This window comes from Glycine max, chromosome 13 (genome assembly GCF_000004515.6).
Source record: "Glycine max cultivar Williams 82 chromosome 13, Glycine_max_v4.0, whole genome shotgun sequence".
NCBI classification, from domain to species: Eukaryota; Viridiplantae; Streptophyta; class Magnoliopsida; order Fabales; family Fabaceae; genus Glycine; species Glycine max.
This window is the reverse complement of record NC_038249.2, coordinates 36,123,049-36,150,235: the sequence shown is the minus strand read 5'-3', so window position 1 is coordinate 36,150,235 and position 27,187 is coordinate 36,123,049. Positions and strand designations below refer to the sequence as shown.

General features: G+C 30.2%; 3 protein-coding genes and 1 pseudogene across 4 annotated transcripts; all 4 read left to right on the top strand.

The window, feature by feature from the left end:
* Positions 1–6,232: 6,232 nt before the first annotated feature.
* Positions 6,233–9,475, top strand: SWEET34 (sugar efflux transporter SWEET34). 2 transcript variants are annotated; one of them, NM_001357967.1, is made up of 7 exons: positions 6,233–6,472; positions 6,571–6,607; positions 6,691–6,907; positions 7,007–7,165; positions 7,255–7,374; positions 7,497–7,634; positions 8,909–9,475. In NM_001357967.1, exons 1-6 carry the CDS (start codon positions 6,412–6,414, stop codon positions 7,608–7,610), a joined length of 708 nt encoding a protein of 235 aa, NP_001344896.1. In that variant the 5' UTR covers positions 6,233–6,411; the 3' UTR covers positions 7,611–7,634; positions 8,909–9,475. The 2 variants fall into 2 exon arrangements, with proteins under 2 accessions (NP_001344896.1, NP_001237496.2); NM_001250567.2 differs by having other exon boundaries at positions 8,880–9,475.
* Positions 9,476–10,642: 1,167 nt separating this feature from the next.
* LOC100788854 (probable sodium/metabolite cotransporter BASS1, chloroplastic) lies at positions 10,643–15,646 on the top strand. The gene is made up of 7 exons (XM_003543135.5): positions 10,643–11,271; positions 12,983–13,076; positions 13,155–13,188; positions 13,282–13,336; positions 13,922–14,005; positions 14,094–14,381; positions 15,365–15,646. The coding sequence occupies exons 1-7, from the start codon at positions 10,720–10,722 to the stop codon at positions 15,503–15,505; spliced, it is 1,248 nt and encodes a 415-aa protein (XP_003543183.1). The 5' UTR covers positions 10,643–10,719; the 3' UTR covers positions 15,506–15,646.
* A 2,690-nt stretch (positions 15,647–18,336) lies between these two features.
* On the top strand, positions 18,337–19,092 carry LOC100788330 (kunitz type trypsin inhibitor 104-like; annotated as a pseudogene).
* Positions 19,093–21,420: 2,328 nt separating this feature from the next.
* Positions 21,421–26,528, top strand: LOC100306249 (protein NEOXANTHIN-DEFICIENT 1). Its single transcript, XM_006594645.4, has 11 exons — positions 21,421–21,599; positions 21,828–21,897; positions 21,987–22,070; positions 22,725–22,788; positions 22,941–22,987; positions 24,137–24,191; positions 24,617–24,655; positions 24,932–25,106; positions 25,660–25,723; positions 25,818–25,874; positions 26,167–26,528. Exons 2-11 carry the CDS (start codon positions 21,833–21,835, stop codon positions 26,429–26,431), a joined length of 915 nt encoding a protein of 304 aa, XP_006594708.1. The 5' UTR covers positions 21,421–21,599; positions 21,828–21,832; the 3' UTR covers positions 26,432–26,528.
* The last annotated feature ends 659 nt before the right edge of the window (positions 26,529–27,187 follow it).

Here is a 27,187-nt window from a genome sequence, read left to right as displayed (position 1 = left end):
TGAAAATAATTATCTTAAAATAATTTAAATAATAATCTGTGATTGAATGAACATGTAAAATTATTTTATATTGTCAATACATAAATATTAAACTCTTACAACAAAATAAATATTCGAGTCAAGATATTAATCAACCAATGTTCTATTAAATTTAGAAATATAAATTATAGAAAAGAACATATTTCAAACACAAGTGACATTTAAAGTTGAGCATAAAAGAGCCATGTTAAAATCTCACATAAGCCACATATCTATATATGGACAGAGTATTGATAGATAACTTGGAGAATCCCTTCGAACTAAGTTTGAGTTGCGTAAATCATATAATGAGTTTTTTCAAGTTTTGGTTTATATGTTGAAATGGATGTTTTTCCTTTTACTAACATTTGGTAAATTTATCTATTGATGGTAAAAATTTGCTTCGAGTCTAAATATATTTTGATCTGCGTTCTTTTATTGAAAATATATTTTCTACATCAATTCCAACAATAAATAATTTTTTATTTGTAGAAAACTTATAATTAAATATTAGTTGTGGGTTCTTTTCTAGTAAACCAACAATGTTGTGCTTTCAACATGAACAGATGAACCAAGTTAAAATTTCAATTCTATTATCTTAAATGAGATTTCAATTAATGAAGAGATTCAATATTAAAAAAAAAACAGGGAAATCCTGTTTTGGTTGTGTTTTTCTTAGAATTAAAAAAATATTTATTATGTTTGATTAAGACTACACCGAATAAATATATAATTTAGATTGCATCGAAAAAATATATGGTTAAACTATTATTAATATGGCTGTTCTATGAAGTAGGAAAAACAACAATCCATATTTGTCCTACAATATCAACGATCTATAAGCATTAACTGTTCACATGATAGTAATTACAATATCGAACATTAGATATTTTGTTGTCAAATATCTTTTAAAAATTAAATTAAAAAAAGCGCACACACAACAAAATCAAATTCTCTTTGTGTATAATAGGATGAAATCATCATTCCATTCTGGATAACATAATGAAATCAGGATTTTACTGTGTATTTGGGGGTGAAAAAAAATAGTGTAATCGAACCAAGATTCCATTGTATATGTTGTGCAACAAAAGCATAATTTTCTGGGAAGGCCATTTTTGGAATAATGAAAAAGTCACCCACATGGGTGGGTGAGTATAGCAATTGTGGGGTGAGAATAACAATTCCTGAAATAGAAAGATAAAACCCATTTTTATTGATTCGTAAAGAGAAAACAATTAAGAAAGTTGGCAGTGCAATGTGCACATAATATTTTCGGTTCAAAAGTGTGCGTGAATCACTCTTCTGGTTCCCACAACTAGGCCACCCTGTCTCTAGTGAAATTTTTTGTCCACTATTCTTCTCTATGTAGCAATGAACTTGTTATGGACTGGTATTCGAGGCCCAGGACTCCTCCAGAAAGAGAAGATAAGAGAGAATGAGATTTTATTTCTGCATGAATTTGCATTACATGAGTTCGTTATTTATAGGCAATGAAATGCTATTTCTTCTGCAGATGCTAGCACTAACGGATTGTGGGATTATCCTAACAGAAAGATGCCTCTATAGCAGACAGGATATTCCCTAGCTCAGCAACCCTTGTCAGAGTTAGTTATGAAATCCTTCAGGTATTGTGGCCTGGTGCTCTCTTTGTCTGATAATTCCTTGTCTTGGTCTGTGCTGTCTATGGGCTGCTTCATAACAGAACTACTTTGACAGTTTCTTTGATTAAGAATTTATCGAAGTAATTCATGGCTACATATGGGAGCAATAGTTGATAATTCATTAGAATAGAATGAAGTGATCAAAATAATCTAAAAGGTAAAATGCAGTTAAATATCATATTTCCCAGCATGTTCAGTTTCAAAATTCTCTTTTTTTTTTCTTCTTTTTTTTACACAGTTCAATCATATCATTAGCCTTTGAAAACAAAAGACGAATTTCTCTTGGAACCAAGATAGATGAAGATGATTTGTCTAAATACATTGATCAAGTCAACTTGTTTGTCACATACCACAGTAGTTCAGCATGCATACAAATAGGATTTAGTCTCTACATTAGTGTAATGGTCTTGAATAAAGGTTGAGTGAGCATGTTATTTCTTAACATCAGATGAATATTTATCCTTTCTTTGTGTTAGAGAACTATGAAGTCCTACTTTGGACACATGTAATTGGTCATCATCTTGCAACAAATTTTTTGAATGGCTTCTTTTGAAAGAATTCAAGCAGCAAAGTCTCTTTTGTTAAACTGTGTACTGGCAAATGTGATCTAAAAAAGAAAAACGTTTAATACTGGAAGTTATTATATAAATCTCTTTAACTAAATTGAAATATTGTGATTTTGGTACTGCGCCTCATATTCCAATAAATAGCAGGAGTTTTAATTTAATTTAGAGAGGTTCTAAAAGCCTACTTTTGATTATGTATTGCTACTGTTCTTATTTGTGTTTATATATGTTGTTCCTACTTCCTTGATCGTGACATATGTGTATGGTTTTGGTGATTATTGGTTTGTCTCTTGTAGAAAAAGATGCCTCTGGAGCTCATTTTAGGAATAGGAGGGAATCATCTGCATCAATTCCTTGTCCAATTATGTTGCAATGAGCCAATGACATTGATCCCTATCTTGTTAGGCATTAGAGCATGTTGCCAAGTTCCTTAGACATTAGTATTCGTTTCCTTCCTGTGAGTTTGTTGTGTTAAGAATAACAGTAGGGATATGGCTTTGATTGTTGTTTTATGCTTTTTTACTCTTTCTTTCTGGGGGTCTTTGTCCTTTCATTTGATCTCCTTAATACTGTGACATTTATAATATTGTGACAATGATGTTTTTATATAGATAGTACCCTAATATAACATTCAATGACAACCACATAGTTTTTTCATGATATAAATGGAATATGGTAAACTACCCCATATTGCTGTAATGCTAAGAGGATCAATGTTGAAGAGCATGTTCAATGCAAAGCCTGTCCCAATTACTGCATGTGTACAATAAAAAAATTCAAGATTAAGATAAATAGAAGTTAAAGAGAATGCAGAAAAAAGAAATGGAAAGTTATGGTTTGTTTTAAAAACTAGATAATTTGTCCATCTGACTTTCATTATTGTCCTCTAGTAGGATTTCTATTTCTAGAAGCCCTGACCAGCATTTTCTTTTTGAGTGTAATTCTGTACTATTTGTAGCTCAAATGACTGAAGGAAACAAAAGAAAGGTGAAATTTCATCGCTTCCTTAAACTATAAAACTTAACTGACCTTGATTTAGTGAGTTAGTTAACAATGAACTTATTGAATATTTGAATCTATTCATGACAGCTGTGAACCAATCAACACAAAATGTATTGAATAAAATGTAATCATGTACGAGGAATATATGCATACATTCACAACAAATTGCATTGTTAAAGGTAAAAGCATTTTTGATCAAACACTAAAGATCTCCGGCCACTAACCAAGAAATTCATTCCAAAAGATCAAATTGCATTGTTAAAGGTAAAAGCATTTCAGATCATATTTTTCATATAAGTTCTTCTGTTTAAATAATTGATTTCCAAGATCAATGTCCACTTGGGAGATTGTTATTGCAAATAGCATTTGGTCAAGCGTGATTTCCAAGTTAGTACACGTTTGAGCTTCATTAAAGATTGATCCTTATGTATTTTATATTACCTTACTGCACACTTAATGCTTATGTAGTTCAAGTGCGCTTGATAGTATAAGGTGATTTTAAATTTGCCTCTTTTTTTTCATTGTGCAGATAGGCAAAACAAAAAACTTTATAACATTAAAGTTTATCTATATCTTTTCTTTTTGGATTGGTATGGACTTTCTTTTTAAATATTTTGTGCTATCTTATCTCTTAGAAGTTATATGAGGAATGAATTCTAAATTTTCCTGCAGGTTTATGTTCTAGGATACTCATAAACTAATGAAAAATGTGATAAAAACCCAAAAGTGGGTGCCATTTTGACTCCAATCCCTTGCTTAATTTTTGAAAATTAGGGGTGTATCACCAATTTTCTCCTATTAAATACAACTGGTGACAATTATAAAATTATCATGTTTATTTATTTTTACTTATTTTTAAGTTTCCTCCCGTCATAATTTCGCAACAAGATCTGGTAATAATTAAAACCATATTACATCAACTGAAATTCCACTTATATAGGATTCATGTTCTATGTCCCTTCTCCATAGCTTCTAAAAATTTGAAGCACAAATCATGGTGGTCTCCACTTACCTGGAATTATGTTTCCATGATGATTCCTTGAAAACTACGGTCCCAAACATAAAGCAAAGTCCCAAATTATTTATATACTATATTGCTGGGTCCAAAGTTCTGATTTGCTTGTTCTTTTCAAACTGTAAATCTGGACAGCCAGTTATATTAGTCTATCTTTGCATTTGAAAGCCCCATCAATTAAGTGATGAAATATCAACATTATGTGCTACATAGATAATAATGTTTTTTTACGTACGTGGTTAAAAATTTGATTCCTAAATATCATTTTAAATAGATTGATTAGTTTCTAACTTTCAGCTGAAGATGTCTAAGATTCACCCAAAAACTATGCTTTATGTGCGTCTATGGTCTATCCTCTCTTGAGAAATTTACTAATTTAGTGGTGGAAGCAACCATATCCCGAAATTACGTGTTAACTCTTTAAATGAATTTGATGGAAAAGCGTAAACGCAACCCTTTGGTCCGCATGCGCACTTGGAGTAATTTAGAATTTTATTTTTAATTAGTGTCACATTTTAATTACCATGTCAAAGAATACATTTAGAATCAAGGATTTGTGGAAGCTTGCTCCGAAATAACCTTTTTTATGAAGAAAAAAAAATGTTTATATGTTATCGTTATCCCTTATACATGACTCTCATCCCTCTCATGAGCACAAATTACACAGATTGAATTTGTCTTACATTACTGAAATCTCAAACTTAGTGACAACCTTCCTCAATTTGGTACCACGGGCTAACTAAAATAGCTACCACTAAATAAACTTGTTTGTAATTTAGGCTTATACGATAGTCTTCTGGATGAATCTTTAGTGACAACTCTAACATATTGTAGACACACCGATAATATTAAAGTTATCTCTTCATCTTACCACTTTTTAATATTAAAAAAATATTTTATATTTTTTAAAATAAAAAATAGCATGAACATCTTCTCTAATTTCTTGAAACTATACGTAATACCTTATATTTCTAACGTTTATAGCAACCCCCAATGACCCAATGTATGTGTTTCTTAGGTAAATAAAAAAAAATGTCAGTGTAATGTATTTTAAATAATTAAGAAAGGTTATAGTAATAGTTAAAAAAATTCACAAACTATGTTTTATACTTTTCCATTAGAAAAAAAATGAAGAAAAACATAAAAAAATAAAAGAAAGAAAGAAACATAATAAGAAAAAAGAAAGGAAAAACATAAATGGAAGCATAAAGGAAATATGTAAAAAAATGAGAGGATTTTTTAAAATGTATTATATCATATTTGGAAATATATAATTGGTGACATAAGAAAGAATATATTTATTGGCATAAAAATTAATTTTAAAATAATAAAAAATAACTATATAGAAATTTGTAATTGAATAATAAAGTATATTTAATAATTAGTTATAAATATAATTTTAAAAAAATATTAATATAGTTATTATACAGAAATGAATATTAATTTTTATATTTATAAAAAAAAATTATGAACAAAAACATAAAGAAAAAGAAAGGAAAAATATAAAAAGAAAAATATGTAAAGGAAGAAAGAGAAAAAGTTGCAAAAAAAAATTGATATGTGGCACGTTTCTTGTCTCATAGTAGATAGATAGATCATTTATAAAAAATAGTTTATTAATTTTAAATTTATAAAAACACTAAAATCAAATAAAATAAAAATTCATATTTTTTTAAAAAAATGTCAATTCAGTTCGAAGGAGAGTACATTGACGAGGGTGCCCTTCGTCCTAATCCTAACAGCTCAGCTGTGTTCCAAAAACACGCACGCTCTCATAAAATTCAACAACTTACACTCTAATATGTGGACGTACTCAAATCCCAAATGCTAATTGGTTTCTTTTTCGTGGCTCCAAAGTCATTTTATTTTATTTGTGAACTCCTTTGTTACAACCCCTTATAAATAAATAAATAAATAAATAAATACAGTATATATGATATAATATATGAGGTTAGCATTATTCATATTTCATACTTTGATTATAAAGGGTGAGAAAGAGGGGAACTTGGTGGGAGGAAGCACAGACCACAGGGGCATATCTCAAATTTTTTTACAAAGTGGATAATATAATATAAATTGAATAACTGAGGGTTTGGTACTTAAGTTTAATTTAGTTAAAGTTGTTTGTGTCTGGAATTGGTGTTTGAAAATGGCTCTCTTTGCTGCATTTTCCATTTGTAAAGTTGCCAAGGATGCAGCTGGAGTTGCAGGTACTTTCTCTTTGATAAACCAAAAAAAATAAAAATGACCCACTTTTCTTAGTTGATTAATTAATCACATTTCACTATATTAATTTACTTATTTGCAGGAAATGTCTTTGCTTTTGGGTTGTTTGTGTCTCCCATGTAAGTTTCATTATTATGGATTTTGAAGAATTTGTTGTTTATTTGTGTTCGTTGTGTGACTCTTGTTCTGTTTTGAAATCTAGACCCACATTTAGGAGGATTATCAGAAATGGGTCAACAGAGATGTTCTCAGGGTTGCCATATATTTATTCCCTTCTAAACTGCTTGATCTGCATGTGGTATGGCACACCTCTGATATCTGCTGATAATTTGTTGGTTACAACTGTTAATTCAATTGGAGCTGTCTTTCAATTTGTGTACATAATCATCTTCCTGATGTATGCTGAGAAAGCAAAAAAGGTCAACTTTCTGATACTATTGGAAGCTTATTTTGTTGATATAGGCCAAAGTTCAGTGATCAGTTCCTAACATGTTGTATTTTAAACTGCCATCGGATAGGTGAGAATGATTGGATTATCGCTGGCAGTTCTTGGCATATTTGCAATCATATTAGTTGGAAGCTTGCAAATAGATGACATTATAATGCGGCGGTTCTTTGTGGGATTCTTGAGCTGTGCCTCTCTCATTTCAATGTTTGCCTCTCCATTGTTTATAATTGTGAGTGTGTTGTTTCCTTCATATCCATCTATAATATGAGCATTATCTGTTTGTGGGGTGAATTTGCTTACATTACCTATATTTCTCAGAAATTGGTCATTCAGACAAAGAGTGTTGAATTCATGCCGTTTTATCTCTCACTTTCCACCTTCCTAATGAGCACCTCTTTCTTACTTTATGGATTATTCAACGATGATGCCTTTATTTATGTAAGCTTCCTTCCAAGTCCTTTCTTTATGTATTTATTCTTGAAATACCCATGTTAGTTTGACATGTTCATTTGCTGGCTTATATTTGAAGTATAAGTTTGACATCTTTGCTTGATTTGTAGGTGCCAAATGGGATAGGAACCATATTGGGATTGATACAGTTGATATTATACTTCTATTTCGAGGGTAAATCTAGAGTGAACTCCAGAGAACCTTTGATAGTGTCATATGCATGATCAGTTCTGCTGAAAAGACTGGAGGTAAAAGCAAATATGTAATATTTGGTTAAGATTTCTGGTCTTTGCCATGGGCATTCTTTATGAGAATTCATGCTCAATGTATGAGAGTTTTCCTACTATATCAATATATGGATTTTATAGATAAAGTATTTTATTCCAAATAAGAAAAGCAATGATGTAGCATATTCCTTTTGGTGTTTAGTAAATCAGAGTTTATGATTGGTTCCCTCCCATTCACGATCTTTTTAGTTTCATTTATGTGGTTTCCTTTTGTCTTCTTGTTACTAGGTAAGAAAAAATGCTTTTCATGAAACTAGTGGATAAAATCCTTGCAGCAGAGGGTGATGTTAATTTCTTCCTTGATCCCTAATAGTTGAAACCATGCTACTAGTGTCATCAAAATTCCTTTAACTTCATATTGCAGATATTCAATCTCTTCTGGTACCTATGTACTCAAAATTTTGCCCATCAACATCAGTTTTTTTGAACAATAGATCATTTAAGCATAATAGTAAGTTTAGTCGCAATTGAGAAAAATGAAAACAGTCATTTCCTTTCCATTTTAAAGCATTAATTAAAACCTACCTCAGGTATAAGGAGAGATTAATAACCACATAGTTAAAACTTTTTCCATTGTGTATATGTGGGGATGGGTTCAGTAGTTGGTAAATCTCACAGGCAACCCCTGAAGATGGTGGCCTTCTGGCCATCTGTTCTACAGCGGCCTGATTGTGACTTTTACATAAAGAGTATTCTTGAGCTTGGTATCTAAGTTGATAATCTATAACTTATAGTTGAATTGCATGTGAGCGAGAATTATCCAGTTAAAATTATGTGATTGAAGAGAGGCCGTATACAACAATAGTTTTAATTTGTATGGATGTTTTCCTACCAGACAACATGCTAGTTGACTTCAAGCAAAATCCATGTTGTATGTGTTTCCATATATTTCAGCTGACCTACTAACTTGTGTGTTCTTTACTTTTCTCTTTGTGGCTTCACTTCTTCTGGTTTTGACTGTCTGAAAGCTGTATTTACTATTTTGTAACAAAATGTCATTTAATGTAATAAAAAAGGAGAAGGAATGGTTCATCCATTATAGAAAGAATTATTACTATTGAACGTTTGAACTGGAAATATGTTGTCATGGAGCAAGGACAAACCTGCAATTTTGTAAATCAACATTACATCTAAAATCTCAATGTCTATCTGTTAATGCTAATAAGAAAAGGCAAACTTCATTAATCTTTGAGACTATTCTTACAGTGACAACTTCTTGTTCCTGCACAAAACAGAATCAGAGTTAGAAATGACCTTTTGCTGCTAGATGTGGTCTGAAACTGGAGTTGGCAACATCCCTGTCTGTTTGATTCAATTTATAGGAGAGCAATTACCGTTGCATCTTTGAGAGAGACCAGAAGTTGTGATAATGAATAACTTGAAATTGTCTATATCATAGTTACCATATATCTGGTACAAGTACTGGTACGTGGTACTTGTAGTTGTAGGTACAGATGGCCAGTTTTTACATTATTATTACTAGACTTTCTTTAAAGAGAACACGGTATGCAGTTTGTGGTACGTTGAATACAGCACACAATATGCAGGATTAACTATGGTCTGTATATTTATGCAAGCCTTGAGAAGGTGAACCATGCTCCGAAATGGGACTATTTCAAGAAAGGCACATCGCACCTCTCCTGCAGTCGTTGGTGGTGCTCTAGGCTGGCTTCTCTTGCAGTGAGGCCATTTCCAAGTTCATCAGATGTTTACAGACAAATATGTACACATTATTTGAGTGGCATATATTATTTATTATAGTCTGATGTTGATCACCAAATAAATATTGAGTCATTATCTCCCTTTTTCATTAGCTGCTTTATTTGATGCCGTAGATAGGAAGAGCCAATCTATATGCTAAAAAATGAATTTCACTATCCTATTTGAGTGCCAAGGTGGTTCTTCATTACTTATTTTACGCCATCTCCAACCCAACACATTTTTTTTACACATTAAATGACTGTCCTATCATTTCATCATACTTGTTATTACTTTTTATAATTTAATTAAGTTTTCTTTTCAACTCACCAACGTTAATATTTTTACTAAATAAGTCTTACAAGTGACTCCATATCTCTAAATTTAATCAACATTATTTTTTATTATATCATATTTATCTTAATTATGTAACAATAAAATCATAAAAGAATTAAGAAATTCAGTTGTACTTATATAGAGAGGGGAGGGATGCATCTCCTCTAGGGTGATTCTCAATATTTAGTTAAGATTAATTATTTATTATAACCATTAAATTTTAAGAAGATGAATAATGATGATGAGAAATAATTTTAAAAAGAATTACTTTTGAATTAAGTGGATCCCTCCTTCATATAAAAGAAAATTAAATAAACATAATTTAAAAGAGGTTTTTTTTTATCAATTAATTATTACATGACTAAGGTGACTATAATTTGAGATGTAATTCATTATTATTATTATTGGGTCTCCAACTTTAATTCAAGATACATAAGTAAAAATAAATACCTTATAACCAAATAATAGGACAGAAGTCATTAATATATTAAAGTTAAGGATATGAATCAGAAAGTTAGGATAAAAAGCATTATATAAAAATATTTTATTATAAATTTTTAAAAAAATAATATATTACTTTTCATGATAAATTATTGTTTTATGTACTCTTTCTACAATGAAAATATAATATTTAAGAATGAAATGTTTGAAATGGCTCGGTTACAATAATAATAAATATAAATGAACTATTTAAAAATTGAATACATATTAAATTACAAAGACCCATCAAAAGTTACATGTTCTTATCAGTTCTATTATTTGAGTTTAAAATAATTAATATCATATTTAACGCTATTAAACTATCTTTATTTCTCTCTCTGTTTATTTTTTATCCTTTTCTTGATTCACATAATAAAAATGTTTAAAAAAGTCAAAGGATAAAACAAAAATTAAATAACATTAACGACAAAAAAAGAAAAACATTTTGATTTTCTAGTTTTCATTCATATATCATAGCTGGTCTGTTGTCTTCTTTCTCTGGGGGTTGTAGAACAAACAGAGATTGTAGAAAATGCAATCATCAATTGCGTTCTTTCCTCATATGTACGTATATGGAGGAGTTGTCAGAGTGCAATCACACTCACACACTAACTTTGTTCCAACAACAAACTCTGTTCCAAAAACCATTACCCCCAAACCCAACCACTTTACTTCAACTCAAATCAAATCAACTTATAGGATCACACTCAGATGCAATTCTCAACCTCAACCACTGCCAAACCTTTTTGCATCAAAATCACCAAGAGTCTCCGGTTCCAATGTTGCTCCACTTCGGTGCGGCATTTCTTCGAACGAGTACAGCGCAAATGAAGGTAGGAGTGTTGGGGAATGGCTTGTGCTGGCCGGTGAGGTCCTTTCGACGGGATTTCCATTGTGGGTCACAATTGCGTCTGTTTTGGGGTTGATGAAACCAAGTTACTTCAATTGGGTCACTCCCAAGTTGAGCATCATGGGTCTCAACATCATCATGCTGGGTATGGGTATGACTCTCACTCTTGATGATCTTCGTGGGGTTCTTGCTATGCCTAAGGAAGTCCTCTCTGGTTTTCTCATCCAGTATTCGGTTAGTGTCCTTGCACTGTGGTGGTTATTTGGAATTTGTATGGTTTATTACTTTATGCTATTTTATGGAGTATTATGTAGTAAACTAGTAATATTTTAAACTTTTGATAATACTAGCATGTGATTCTATGTGTTGAATAATTTGGCAATATAATATAAGTTTATAACATTGATAGTAAGCTCTAAAAAAACATTGATAGTATATGACTAATTGATTATGAATAGTTTGTAATGTAATTCCCCAAAAAAAGAGTTTGTAATGTAATTTTTTTATAAGAAATTTGTAATGTAGTTATATAAATGTCATTTCTAAGTGTTGACTATGACTCATTTGGTTATTACTTATTAAATTATGTTTTATTTTGTTAGTTGTGAAATTAAAAATAATTTTAAAAGTTATATAAGTAAATTTAAAAGAATAAAAAATTGGAGCAAACCAAATTATAAAAGATGGTTGTGATTTGATGGTATACTTAAAGGTTAAATTATAATTTTGATTCTTATAATTTTCTAAATTCATGATTTTAGTTTCTTTAAATTTTAATTGTAACATTTGATTTTGTAATTTTATAAATTTATGGTTTTGTTCTTCCTATAAATTATTAACTAATAATTATGATTATTAGAGATATTAAATTAATTACAAATTAAATAAAAATTATTAATTATTAAAAACTTTAATAAAAGATTATTAACCTTAATATAATGTTATTGTCGGTGGAGTCGCATGCGACAAGAAAATGTAAAAGAGGTGTTTGAGGAGAAGCACAATATTGTGAAAAATTATAATTAATAATTTTTTATTTAATTTTTAATAATTAATGATTTTGATTAATTTATAATTAATTTAATAACTCAATTAATCAGAATTATTTGTTAATAATTTACCAGAAGGATCAAAATATCAATTAATAAGATTAGGGAGACCAAATGCTACAATTAAAATTTAGAGGATCAAAATCATAAATTTAAAAAATTAGGAGAATAAAAATTATAATTTAATATATATTTATATCAAACCAAATCATGTATTAATTTTATGTTTAATTCATATTATTTTTATCTAAAAATCAAATCAAGCTAAATTGCAAACACTGTTAAGTATCCACATACACCACCATACATAGATTTAACTCAATTTTGATAGAGCCTATAGGTGTCATCCTCCTAGAAGCAATACTATTTGAATTAGATAGAATTACTATGAATAATAAAATTGTTTCTTTAAGAGACAAAATTTTCCTTCTCCATATTTAATTCTTATTCAAGTAAATACCCAATTCGAATTTAAAATCAAGTTGGAACAACATTATATCATCTCAAATAATATTTAAATTAATATATGATGTATTAACAATAATCAAATAAAGTCTATTAAAAAATTGTAATTATTTATTTAAATGAAAAGTACAAAATTAAAGTAATATATAAAAAAAATAATTATAAAAAATTGTTGTTTAAATATTTCAAGTATGATATTGTTAAAAAAAACTGGATATTATTAAAAAATGTTCAAAATAATATTGAAAAGATAGCAAATTCATATTTAAAATACGTGGGTACACAATCTAGTTATTTGAAAAAAAAATGAAGCCAATATAATGATTTCTTTTACAAAATGGGTATTTTGTTTGCCTTTTTCCTACAGTTCTAACAGTTTGCCCTGATGAGGTATCCTTGTTTTGTTTGTGTGAATTGCTGACAATTTTCAGGTGATGCCACTATCTGGATTTCTTATAAGCAAACTCCTAAATCTTCCATCACATTCTGCAGCAGGTATAATATTACTCGGGTGCTGTCCAGGAGGTATGAATTTTAATTTTGTGGTCTCAATTTTCTCTCCACTCTGCACTTATATTTTAAATAGTCTATGTCTGGTTGCAGGCACAGCTAGTAACATTATAACTTATCTTGCACGGTATATATAATGACCCTCAGAACTGTTATTCCAATTAATGCTTTTAATTGACTTGATAAACTAGGTGATCTGATGAGCTTTTTGTTTTGCTAGTGCAAATGTGGCGCTTTCTGTGATAATGACAACTGCAAGCACCATATCTGCCATGGTTGGTACCACGTTTTGAGTTGAGTCTTGTCTTTGGATTCCCTATTTGATGTGCAATTAATGACAAAATGTGATACTCAGGACTAATCTTTAATCTTTAAATAACACGTAATCAAATGTTAGTGATTGCTTTTTCTTAAATTAAAAAACTTAATATCTATCATGTGGAAATTTGTTGAGATCAGGAGCACGTGATAGTCCAGAATTACCAAAGAATTTCTCAGTACTGGGAGGCATTACAACGATACAATACAATCAATTAGTTTAATGGTTTCATGTGCTCAGGTTTGAACTATGGCAGTGACATTTTTTCTCTTTCACAGCCTTTTGGCCTTCCATATGGTATTGTGAAAGGCTTAAAATAGAATATTATTGCTTGTTTTGTCAAAAATAATTTAGTGTATGCATAATCTATAGATTCCATACATGAAGTGCTAAATCAAAAATCATTCTTAGCTCAATAAAAAAAAAATGATTCTTAGCTTATATATATTTTTGTCTCTAATAATGTTATTCTTTTTATTGGTTCTTCTAAAAGTTGCAAAAATAATGTGCTTTAGATATTATTTTTCTCACATTATTGCAGATAATGACTCCTTTACTGACAGCAAAACTTGCTGGTAAATATGTAGCAGTGGACGCACCAGGCTTATTGATTTCAACATTGCAAGTAAGCTTTGTTTCTCAGGTTAATGTTGTCTCTGCTTCTGATTTGTTGTAATTGTTACTCCCTCTCTCCATGCAATATCTCTCAACAGGTTGTGCTTGTTCCTGTGTTGGCTGGTGCATTTCTGAACCAGTTTTTCCAACCTATTGTTAAATTTGTGTCTCCATTGATGCCACCCATAGCTGTAATAACTGTGGCAATTTTGTGTGGAAATGCTATTGGCCAGAGTTCTTCAGCAATCCTTGCATCTGGTGGACAAGTGATTTTAGCCACCTTCCTTCTTCAGGCTTCTGGGTTTTTCTTTGGTTACCTATTTGCAAGATTGCTTAGGTTAGATGTGTCATCGTCACGAACCATATCCTCCCAGGTTGGCATGAAGGTAAAGTTAGTGCCCCTTTTTGAATTACTTTATCACTCAAAATACCTTATTCGTACTTATTATTTTCCCTTTTCTTAATTATTACATCGTATTAGCTATTATACTTACAATTTTTTCTCTTCTCTTTTTCTCTAAGTGTTAACCAATAACCAGAGTAGAGATCGATGTCCAAGAATCTCTATTCTTAATTTTATCAAAATCAGTTTTACTCAACCACAAATGTTAACCTAGCCTTTTATAAGTTATTTTTTCTGGAGCCAACTTACTTAAAGCATTTTAAGTGCTTTTAATATTATTTTTAATTAAAATTAAAAATTTATTTTAGTAAGAAACTCAAATTATCAAGCAACTAATGGTTTGATTAAAAAATAGTATTGAAAGTACTTACAATATTATGGTTAAATTTTGTCCTTTTTAAATGTCTGTCTATAGAGATTGATTAAAAATATAAAAAATATAATTTTACTAAAAATATTTATTATATTCATTAAACAATTAAATTTTTAAATAGAATAAATTATATTTTTAGTACTTGAAATTTGGGATAAATCTGTTTTTGGTCTTTCAAATTAAAAAAAATATATAGTTTTCATATTTCAAAAAATATGTTTTAGTCCTGGGAGCCCGACCACGTTAACTAAAATGATGATGTGTCATTTGGAAGTGAACATGTGTCAAATGGTAGTACGTTTCATCAATTTTGTTAACATCCTTCATCTCCAAGTTTTTAAACATCAATATTAATTATTAATTTATTAGTTTTTTATAAAAGAAATTTGAATCCACATCTTTTTTATTTCTAGAGATTAAAAATATATTTTTGAAATTTGAGGAACTAAAATGATTTTTTTTTCAAGTTAGAAAATCAAAAACATATTTGTTCCAAATTTTTGGGACTAAACATTAACAGCTTTTTACAACTCATTTGTGATCATTGGTTCAATTCCACGTAAATTTACCAGTTATTCCATGGGATTTTGCAGAACTGTGTTCTCCAGATTGTTCTGGCTACGAAGCACTTTGGAGATCCCCTAAGTGCAGTACCTGGTGCTCTTGCAATTGTGAATCAGTCAATCATTGGTAGTATCCTTGCAGGAATTTGGAGACGCATTGTGCCTGTTTAAATGAAGGAGTGAAAATATCTACTTGTATGAGCCTTTGCTAATAACTAGAAATTGTACCCTGATATTTTGTTCTTATTTTTTTATCTACAATTTACTAACAATTATAATAATAAATGAAACTGGTTGCTATTATTTACATCATCAGACTTCATTATGTTTTTGGTGATAATTTTGATTTTGAAAATTTCAAAGATTTTAGTTTCCATGTTTTAAAGTTATATACTTTTAATTCATCTAACAATTTGACGTTCAGTATTTTAATTAAGAAAGATGTTGACGTGACTGTAAAGTGATAACACGGGTATGTTAACATAAAACTGAATTGTTAAATCCATGAATCACACATGTATAGATAAATAATACAACCATTGTTAAGAATAGTCTTACATCGGGTAATTCATGAACATGATAAGTGTTTATATAGCTAGGTAGACCATTTCTTATGAATTAGTTTTTAAGTGGACCTTTCGGATGCATTTGCTCATCATCAAAGTTTAATATTTGATGATTAGAGATAAGCGAGCTCTATATAAAGAGCACCTACATATATATTTTCATTGCATCTTTTATCATTTCAATCAATGAGTGTTTTCTATATGAAACTCCTCTCTTATTCTTTGAATTGTATACATGATGCGTGACCACATCAAATAGGCCGGTGTTACTTGCATCGCCCATCAAGATTCTGATAAAGAGGAAGATCTCATAAGTCATAATATAAACAAACAATAGGGAATCTAAAACTTGGGTTTGCTCTAATGAATTCGAAATTCCAAAAGTCACCTCACATTATATATAGGTGCTTGTGGTCATCTTCTAGTTGTTAAGCATCCATATGAAGGATACACTACATGCATATATAGATACATAGCGACACGTGTAAACAAGAGGAGTAAGACAAAAATTCATACAAGAAAACACATCCTTTTTGTCTAAGAATGTAAATACTCACAATGTCCCTAAATGATCAGTGTAGTTTAATGAGGGCTAGGGGCAAGCCATTTGACATTGACGATTGAGACGGGTCAACGAAAATTGGTGACGAGGGGATTACTATGGGTTGGTACCATGTACGGCTTATGGCGATGGCCAGATGACAATGATGGATGGAGTGTGACATGGATAACACATAACAATCAAATACATATCTGGCAACTAACACTGCATATGCAAATGATAAATGACCCTCGAGATATTATCATTTTTATTAAAGTTATTAATAAGGTTAGAGTTGTCTTCCACTTTTATATATATATATATATATATATATATATATATATATATATATATATATATATATATATATATATATATATATATATATATATATACACGTAAATACACTTTAATTTGATCATATTATTAGTTGATATAATTAAGATTTTAACTGGCACTCCTCACATTGAGGATTGAATATCTCAAGCATGAAGTTTGTATTGTGTTTGAACATAACTCAACCATGTAAAAATGGTTTGTAAGATCAAAGCTGTTCCATTTTTCTTATACTTTAATTTGATCATGTCACTAGTTAATGTGACATCTCTAACACCTTTCTTATGTTAAGGATTAAATATTTGGAATATGAAGTTTGTAAAACTGGACATTTATAGATGGTCCAATAACAATCCAATAGTGGGTGACACAACATACCTAAGAGCATTTTTAAGAGAATTTCTTGAGTTCAAGAACTCTTTTCGATCCACTGTATGTACTACTATTCTTACTTACTATTCTTACTTAAAAGAAAGATTTTATTGTTTTTTGTTTATACAAGTAAAATCCAAGAACTCAAATTAAGTTCTACCACTAAAATAAAAAATGACAAAAATTCTTACATATATGACATCATATAACCCACAATGTACTAAATAAGTTTTAATAATAATCATCTCAAGATAAGTTTTGATACCATATCAAAATTTGAATTTATATCTAACTCAATCTTATAAAATTAACCTTTGTAAGAAGAGAGTTGTTTCTATACTTTAATTTGGTCAAGACACAACTCATAATTTTAGATTTTTTTTATTTGATTTGATTTTTTGGTTTTTTTCCACTTTCCTACCAAAAGAGAGTAAACCCTACCCTCGACACGCTGCATTTGGTAGCATTGCCATATATACCTAAACTAGAAATCATGAAATGCTTAAAAAAATGTAAAAACAATTCATTTATTATATTTTAACCTTCCAAACACCATAGTCGTCTCACCCTCGATAGAAATTTTGCCGGTACAAGCAATGCTTTTGGATAAGTCATGTTAGACTTTTATTCATCAATCCAAAACTAATCTATCTCCAAGACATGCTTGCCAATGCCACCTACCTCATACCATATATATCCTATAAATACCTCCCCATTGCTAAAACACAAAACACACAGCAACACTGTTACGAACCAAGCACAAGGGGGGAAAGAACAGACTAGCTTCGAGGGCTAGGAACCCCCATAAGAGAGAAAGATAAAGAAGTAACTTGTATTAATTTTCTGCTATTTCACTTATTTATAGCTAGCTCAGGGATGAATACAACGAGGGTGCATGGGGGAGTAACAGACAATAATGGAATATCATAACAAAAATGGTGCACGAATGAGGTAAGGAGCAAACAGCAGACAGCACGATCTCTATCTTCCAATGAGGGCTTGCCAGCTCATGATTCCGTTAGACGTAATCCACCAAATGCCGGGGTGGGTGGCTCTTGCATTTGGGACGTTGGTGACCACCTTCCATGGTGCGTTGCAGGATAAGGACTTGTTTCCTAACAAACACACATTGTTAAAAGTTTCTATATTGCAAGTGAAGTTATAGTTAGTTATAATATACATAAACCATGTCAATGTGATCAATTGGTGCAAGCCTTAGCCTTATGGTGTGGCTTGTAATTGCAACATCAGCATCAGCACAATCTGATAATGACCCCAGTCCTAGACACACAAGGCCACCCTCTTGAGCTGGCAAAGATTACTGCATCAAACCCGCCATAGCTGACGTTGGAGGCCGCGCCACTTTATTAAGCAGAAACAATAATCCATGCCCTCTATATGTAGGTCAAGAGAATTCTGATGCAGAAGAGGGATTACCCATTTTCTTCACCCCTTTTGCTGAAGAAGATGATGTTGTGAAGGTGAATAGGGAATTCAAGGTGACATTCTCAGCTGCCTCAATATGTGTGCAGGGCACAAATTGGAATTTGGCTGAGAAGGATAGTCAGAGTGGAAGGAGGCTCATTGCTGCATCAGGCAGTGATGATTACCTTAGAATTACCAAGACACCAATCAATGGTACATATTATATAGGTTGGTGTCCTACATATGAGTGTCCTTTGTGTAGGTTTGACAGTGGCATTGTTGGTGGTTAGCGTGAGAATGGGAAGATTTTGTTGGCCTTGGATGGTAATGTACTCCCAGTTGTGTTTGAGAAAGCATAGTATATATGTGTGACTAATCAGTTTAGTTTGTGTGTGTTTCAAATTTCTGTTCTTGTAACAGTTGGGAAATAACAGGAGCTACTGTAGGTTCATATTGATAGGACCAAAGGAAAGATGCATGCATGTCTCTTTGATTTCTTTTTCTTAATTATAGTATAAAGCTCCAAATTGTTGTGTGTAATTTATAGGATAAAGTTACGTTGTATTTATATATTTATATATAGTTTTATGATTTCATTCAAAACTCACTGCACGTGTGTCTAAACTCATCATTTGCAAAACATATATATATATAGGTGTGAAAGTGAAAGTTCCTGGTCAAAAGTATAATTGGGTGAAATAGCTTAGTTTCTTTGATAATTGTTTTTGCCATTTGTTATATGTATGACATTGATAATTGTAATACAAATTGTGAGTTTGTTATTCATTTCCAACAGATAGGAGTAGATATAATAAGATCTATTTAATAGATGAAAAACAGAGCTGACAGAGAGAAAAATATTTAAAAATAAAATAACCAAAGTCCCGACACTAGGAAAAAAAATTATAACTCCAAGGGAAGGCGACGCATCTCCAAGGCCTTAGAGTCTGCTTTTGGGCGACACTAATTGCATGTTTTCTTGTGGTGGCAAGTTTCACAAAGTTTCAGTTTTATTTGAGAAACAAAAGCATAAATAGTAGCAAAATGAATTATGTGAAAGTTTCACAAATTAAGTGGTATGAGAGGTGATAGTAAAGTTGAAATTCCTTAGTTTCTTGCACATAATTTAATGTGCATCTTCGAGAGTACTTGTGAAATAGTTTATTTATTTTCTTTTTCTTTTCAATTCCTTGAGTTTTGGTGTCTAAAAAGACATTTTGGAAAAAAAAAACTTGAAATTGAAGTTTATAAAAATAGTCTCTCTCTAACTAACTTAATTGACTAAGTCTGTACTATCTTACTATCTTATTATTTCTTAATTTTTAAATTAAAGGTCTGTAAAGATTTTGTCATTTTAAACGAAAAATAGAAAATATAATTCAACCTCTGTTTGTGTGAAAAAAAACCCTCCGTTTTTAAGAAAGTTTAAAAAGAATGTTACTTTATTTAAAATAAGTTAAAATTGAATATGTAAAAATACATTATTTATAAATAGAATTGATTAAAAACTTAACATAATATTAAAATAATTTTTTAGAAAAATATATTTATTTTTATATTATTCAATATATTTTACAATTTTAATTAATTGTATACTGTGTTGGCGTTGCAAAATCAGTGGGAGAGATGATGGTAAAGTTGAAATTCCTTAGTTCTTCTTTGTTAAGTGGTATGACATGCATAATAAATTGATTACGTCATAGATGAATGGCACAAATTCGATCTTCCTTAGATTCTGGTAGCAAACTAGAGGCGCAAAAATGCTGCTACGATAAAAAAAAAAATCTAGGTACATTACTTTATGTGGATCCAGTCATCGATTTATATCATTGCCTTATAGGTCAAGAAAAAGCAAAAAAGAAGTCGTCAAAAAGAAATAGAAATAAATGCTAGTCGTCGTACATTTTGGCAAGTTGCTCCAATAATGAATGCGGTACTCTCTCAATTATCCAATCAAATCAATATACAAGCAACCTAGCTAGAGACTTCCCAGAAGGAAACAAATAAATATTGTGATATTGTTATACAAATAATCAATTCAAATCAATATACAAGCTACATATTTAGAGACTTATTATAAATTGGGTTAACATTAAAATCAAAATTAAAAATTTAAATTTATTGTGTTTTTTATAAAAAAAAAATGTGTTATTTTTTCATTTCATTTTTACAAATATATGAATCTCGTCTCTTGTCACTAGCTTTGCCAATAAAAAGTGTTAACCTAGCAAACTCTCAAAATTTGTGACAGCCTAAGATGCAATTTTTTTGTAGTTTAAAACTCACAAAACATGTCTGATATGCATAAATGAAGATTTTACATGAAAAATTTTGGGAGTTTACCACTTGAGCACAATCATTGACAAAGTTAGTAAGAAAAGACTAAATTCTTGTATTTTAATATATATATATATATATATATATATATATATATATATATATATATTAAAATCTGATTTTTATTTGAGTGTGGGAGTAAATCTGATTTTTTATTTCTTACATTTTCAAAAAATAAAGAAAATATCCATTACTGTGGAAAAACGAATTAATAATATAAAAATTCAATTTATAAATTATGCCTTAATTTATAATTTTAATCAAATATTATTAGTTTTTAAAAAAAGAAATCAAAATTACTTTAACCATCCTTACGTCAACAGAAATTAATTTCTTAAAGTAGTATAGTTAAAAACACCTTTACTAAACAAACAAACAAAAATGTTACCCCATGAAGACACGTCACGGTCAAGGGAACGTGTTTTTTTCACTTGTGTTGGCGCCAAACGTTGTCCATGTGTAAGTTTATGTCCATAGAAAAGGACACGGAGGATGATGTGTTTTGGTTGTTTATCCATTCATTTCCGCATATTTCAGTTTTTGTACCAAACCTTACCTCTTCTTCTCTCATCATATTAATTTCCACTGATTCCATCTTCACTTTCTCCCTTCGTTGGGGGTTAAATCCATAGCCACAACTTCCCTTTTGCTTCTTTCATTCATTTCTACGGCCACCAAACTCAATCATGTAAGCTCTGGTCTCCTGATATTAATGCATTCATTAGTTTCTCTGATATTGCAAAACAGAATCACGGTTTATATTTGTAATATTGTGTTATTGGTTCTGTGAATCTAATAATTAGTTTATCACCACTTTTCACTGAAACTGTGATAATCAATTAGCACAAATGATAATCTGTTTCTGACAAATTTGAGCCTCTATGTTCAATTTTGGTTGCTAATTTATTATTTTCAGAGTTTATGGAAGCTGTAGAGGCAAAAGCTTCATCTGGGTATGGCAAGCCTCCATGGGTATTTAGAGGCAGGCAAGTGTAATGAATCTTCTATTTAGTTACTATTTTTGCTCACTGAGAGTGGGGATTTAGCTAACTAGTTCTGTTTCTGGGTTTATCAGTGCCTGGTATCAACTCCATCTTGTGAAGGCAGAGAAAGCTCGAGCTTACATTCCAAAAGAATTCAAATTGGTTGAAGCTTTTGGGCAAGTATACTTGTACTTGGTTTAGAAGGGTGTCTTTTTTTGGTGTTCTTTACAAGGGTATCTAGAAAATGGAGAATAAATTTCATTACCGATTAGTTTTTTAATTAATTGCCCCTAAGATTAGTTTGTGCGGTTAAAAAGGAAAGTGATCTTTTGTGTCCTACTTTAACCATATTATCTTGCCTTCAAACAGAAACAGTTCATTTCATATATAAATGAAATAATGAGTGAAAATTGTTTGGTTGGAATTATTTCAAGAATTCAATTTTTTTTATACTACTTTGTGTGTATTATTTGATGACTTGTAAGTTCCATCACTTTGATAGGATTTGCAAACTATTTCATTTACAAATAAAATATTTTCAGTTCTAAAATGAAAGAATTCCCTTCATGAGGCTGAAGAGTATAGAGTGGGAGGAAGGTGGTTAAAATAGGACAAAACTTACAACAAGTTTGGTAGATACTTTTGGTACTGATTAGAATTAGAGTTTCACGTAGATGATAAAGATTTGTAAAAAAGTTAACATAGTTTATTGAGATGAAATTTTAATTCTGATTGAAGATTAGTGCCAGAAACACTGAAGGAACTACATCTAAGTTTTGTCTATGGTAATATAAAAAAATTATTTTTGAAACTTGTCATTTCTGATACAGATACACTCTTGGTGGTTTCTTTCTAGCAAGTTATGAGGACAGTCCAGTTGGTGTCTTTGATGAGGTTCTGTTATATTTTTACTCTCAACTTTTGCTTCAGATGTTTTTTTTTAAATTATATTTTTGCAAATTGCGGATTCCAGAAAATTTGAAGACATTGTTGTTTTTGATTGATGCAATTTGTTGCTGACCTTATAACTTTGTGATGGGTAGCAGCTTGTTGTAATTGCAGGACTTGTATGGAACCGCCCAACATCCTGCGCGTATGTTCTCATTTACTAATAATTCTTTGACTATATCACTGAAACTTTTTCATTCTTCCATAATTTAATAAAATATGGAAAATAATAGGCTGAATAGCACTGAAATGGAACGTGCATGGTTCTAGTTCCAAAGTCAGAATTTTTTTTTTTTTCAAAATATGTTTACCAGAGTGTAGGGTTGTAGTTTTTTTGCATGTGATGCTTGGTACTACCTACTAGTTGGCCAATCAAAATTGGTCTGACTTGTATTGTTGGATAACCTCCAAACAAGCCTATATAGTAGCACGTTATATTGATTACATGTTTAATTGATGATTTGGTTTTTATATTTAGGTCAATTTTTCATTTTAGTTTCTATATAAAAAACTTTACGTTTTAGTTTTTATATAAACATTTTTTTTTATATTTTTTTTTATAAATGTTAAAAAAAATTGTAATTTAATTTCTATTATTAGTTTTTAGACAGTGTGAAAATTTGCTCGTATAAAAATTAAAATCTAGAGTTTTTAATTATAAGAACTAAAACAAAAAGTTAAAACAGATATAAGAACTAATTAAACCTTGTTCAGCCTCCATGTTTTTAATTAGTTCTTATATCTGTTTTAATTCTACTGGTCCAATCAAAACATGGATAGCTTATGTGGTGAGGTAAGTAAGATTCATGCCTTGTTCAGAATGTTCATTATAAAAAAAATTATAATATTCAATTTATTACAAAAAAATATTTAATACTATCAAGAAGTTAAAGGTATAAAGAATCTCTTCTATGTTAATATACTTCTCTAACCAAAGTATAATATATAGCACATTAAAGTTCATAATACTTTATAATAAAAAGTGGACGCTTGCATGAGTACATAAAATATTTATACATTATATTTCCACTAGCCATCAATCATGTCGTAATACCTGTTGAGGTGATTCAGTAGACTCGAAGCCGTGTCTTATTCTTTATGGTTTTTATAAGCATATGACATTTTTCTTTTTGGAATTATTTATTAGTCCAAATTCTTGCTTGCATAAGATTAACTCACTGCAGCTTGTGAAGAATTAAATTTAGTTACCATAAATGATTTTGCATTAATATTTTTTTTCCTTTTTGATATATAAAGATGTTCTTAAAATGATTTTTTTTCTCGTTTTCCAAAGATGGGCAACGAGGGTGTACGTGAACAACGATGAGGCCTGTTATCACGGAAGAAAGGTAGGAGAAAATGCATAATAAATAACGTTTATAAAATTGCTGAATTAGTTTTACCTTATCCTAGAAGAGGAGAATTAAGTTTCATCTCTTCTGCAAAATAACTCATGGAAGATGAATTTTTTTTTACTCGGTGAGAGATCATGGGTGTTCTTCTAATTCACTCGGTCAGATACTAATCCCTCTTGCAATGTGTGACTATTTCCAAATAAGAGAATTTTGTATACGTTTAAATTCAAATACAAATTTTCCTACCAAATAAATTATTTTCATACATGTGATTGTAATAGGACCTTACATCTATTATTTTGGCATGTGGTTAGAATGGAATGGAATGAATTGTTGTGTTCTGTTACCCTAGATTTTACCCTCAAAATGTACCATTTTATTATAGTATTAATTTGTCATTGCTGTAATTTTTTTTTCAGGAGGTGGGACTTCCAAGTCAGATGGCTAGGTTTTCCAAGGTTATTGCTTTGACCTATTGCATCATTGTAGTTCAATCTTTTAGCTTCATATATTGCTCGTAATTATGGAAACTGAACCTATGAGTTATGATTTTGTATGCGAGTTATGAGTATTTAATCAAAAGCCTTAAGTTTAGACTTTAGACCACAATCTTGGTGCATAATACTATTACTTGATACAGTACTATAACCAGTATAACGAGAAAACATGGGAATTTTGAAAGTCTAGGCCATTTTGGGCATTCGTATATTGATTTTTGTTCATTCTTGAAAAAGACAATTACAGCAATCTCAAGACAACAGAGGGAGATAAAGAGTGGATTTCTTAATCGGATTGGAATTGGTGCCAAGTACTCTACTCCAAAGGATCCCCTGAATGTTCAAGTAACCAAAATCAAATGTCTTGATGCAGAAGACACTTGTAATATTAATATCAGTCTCACCAGTCCTGGTGAGTGAATTTTTTTTTATTTGATTCCACTATCCTCCATAAGTTTCCTACATTAATATTACTTGAAAATGTGTTTGGTATATTAGTTGTTGATTTTCTTATCAATGTAGTTACTTTCTTTGGCTTTACTTTAGAAAAGCCAAAGTATACAAAGATTTGACACCTCTAAAGTGAACAATTCATTTTAAAGACTAAAGTAAGTAATTTTTTAGTCATTGATGAGAAAAACAAAATTTAATACAATAACAAATCATGCGTGTGGTTGACTTTCTTGTCAACTAACTTACCCTTACTCACTTTAGAACAGTCAAAGTATATACTAACTTGGGACCACTAATCAACAAACATTTCCATCACAGGCTGTAATTCTGCATATAGAATTATTCAAAACGCTTGCAATAAAGTTATTTGTGCTAACAATAACATGTTAGAGAATAAATTGCTCTGCTCCATAAATGTTGCTATTTTTTTTTTTCTGTAGTTTGCCCTCTTTAATTATAATTGACACTACAAGAGTACAATGCTTTACTGATGACAAACATGTTGATTGCAGTGTCTGCTTTGGGCATTGGCCACTGGATGGGCCCAACAACGAGAATGTCACTTCCAAGTTTTAGGTAAATTAGTGCAAGAAGCCATTATGTCCACAATATGGTACCAAAGTCTTCAGTTTTCCATTACTAATGATCACAAATTGTTCCAAATTTGTAGTGGAGCTACAGAGTATAATCCTAACCTCCTCAAATACTCTTGCCAGATTGAATGCAGGTTAGAATTTAATCTTATATATTGTAAGTGTAAAATTTTTTTACTATCAATTAATAAGAATAAGAAATTATGTTAGTATGACTTTTAAGATAATTATCATAAAAAAATCAACAAACTTATTATATATGATAGTTTATGATTACATGACAGTATAAAAACCCTTTACTTTGGATACACGATTTACTCTTTCTTTTAAACTTAAAAGGCACAAAGAAATTAATCAATATTATGTTTTTTGACATATGAGCCTGAAAGTAGTCTAAAGTATCTTATCAATCTAAATATTGAATAGGGTGCAAGCATTGAAGCCCTTGAAGGTTTCAGGAGCATTCCCTTCAACAAATGATGACACTGAACTGTCATTAGAAGATTATGGAAGCAGTAGCCATGTAGCTAAAGATCACAAAAATGATGCACAGAATTTCAGCACTTGTGTGATGTTATCAAAACCCATATTAGCGCTCAAGTTTAATCAAATGATGATGCAGGTTGAAGCTCCCCTTGTGCTTTCCCAATGCTCAAATTCTTTAGAAACTACAGTTAGTTCTGTTCCATAGGCAATATTTGTTAGGGGATAAGTGTGTATGCTGAATACTTAATCCATCATGTAATCAGTTCCAGTTCTAATAATGAAGTATCAGTAGAGTTATATTATCATATTCTATTATAAAGTAGTTTATTTGAGTTGGTTAAAATTATTTGTTATCATAATAAAGATTACGATAATGAAAAATAAGTCATTTATAATTTTAATTCAAATTATTCTTAATCATTTGTTTTGGGTAATAATGATGACTTGATTGTATACATTTTCCTGGTACGAAATTTTTTGGATTGTTGATTGGTTTGAAGTTCAGAAATATTTTGAAGCAGGAAGCCACAAGAGAAGTCTGCATTTCACGAATACAATTCTTTATGTATAGGCTGTTTTCTTTTGTTTACTCAGATTTTAAGCTGCGGTTTTTGCACTCTGATATTTGTACTTTGGCTTGGTTTCTGCACTTGTGCTAAAACTGAGTTTTACTTTACTAAATACATTCGTTTTACCTTTTGAAAAAAAATTAAGATAGATCAATATATATATAATATTTTTTATTAGATAAAAATTAATAGATCTTATTTATTAAATTACATATATAGATGATACACATGAAAATGTGATCATTAAACTAACTCAATTGAAAATTTATAATGGTTAACATTACCTTAAGCCGTCAATAGAAAATTCTTAAGAAGAAACTTAATAGTTTTTCTTGATCTGAGATTATCATAGTAATTAATAAGATATTTATTGTATTTTAATTTTGGACACG

What these genes read in the sequence shown, in the direction of transcription:
- SWEET34 (NM_001357967.1), top strand. Translation starts at nt 6,412, where the DNA reads ATGGCTCTCTTTGCTGCATTTTCCATTTGTAAAGTTGCCAAGGATGCA. An exon ending in CCTCTCCATTGTTTATAATT is followed by an intron (nt 7,166 to 7,254) that starts GTGAGTGTGTTG and finishes TATATTTCTCAG; the next exon opens with AAATTGGTCATTCAGACAAA. An exon ending in ACGATGATGCCTTTATTTAT is followed by an intron (nt 7,375 to 7,496) that starts GTAAGCTTCCTT and finishes CTTGATTTGTAG; the next exon opens with GTGCCAAATGGGATAGGAAC.
- LOC100788854 (XM_003543135.5), top strand. Translation starts at nt 10,720, where the DNA reads ATGCAATCATCAATTGCGTTCTTTCCTCATATGTACGTATATGGAGGA. An exon ending in ACTCGGGTGCTGTCCAGGAG is followed by an intron (nt 13,077 to 13,154) that starts GTATGAATTTTA and finishes GTCTGGTTGCAG; the next exon opens with GCACAGCTAGTAACATTATA. An exon ending in CCTCCCAGGTTGGCATGAAG is followed by an intron (nt 14,382 to 15,364) that starts GTAAAGTTAGTG and finishes GGGATTTTGCAG; the next exon opens with AACTGTGTTCTCCAGATTGT.
- LOC100306249 (XM_006594645.4), top strand. Translation starts at nt 21,833, where the DNA reads ATGGAAGCTGTAGAGGCAAAAGCTTCATCTGGGTATGGCAAGCCTCCA. An exon ending in AACCGCCCAACATCCTGCGC is followed by an intron (nt 22,988 to 24,136) that starts GTATGTTCTCAT and finishes CGTTTTCCAAAG; the next exon opens with ATGGGCAACGAGGGTGTACG. An exon ending in AGATGGCTAGGTTTTCCAAG is followed by an intron (nt 24,656 to 24,931) that starts GTTATTGCTTTG and finishes TTCTTGAAAAAG; the next exon opens with ACAATTACAGCAATCTCAAG.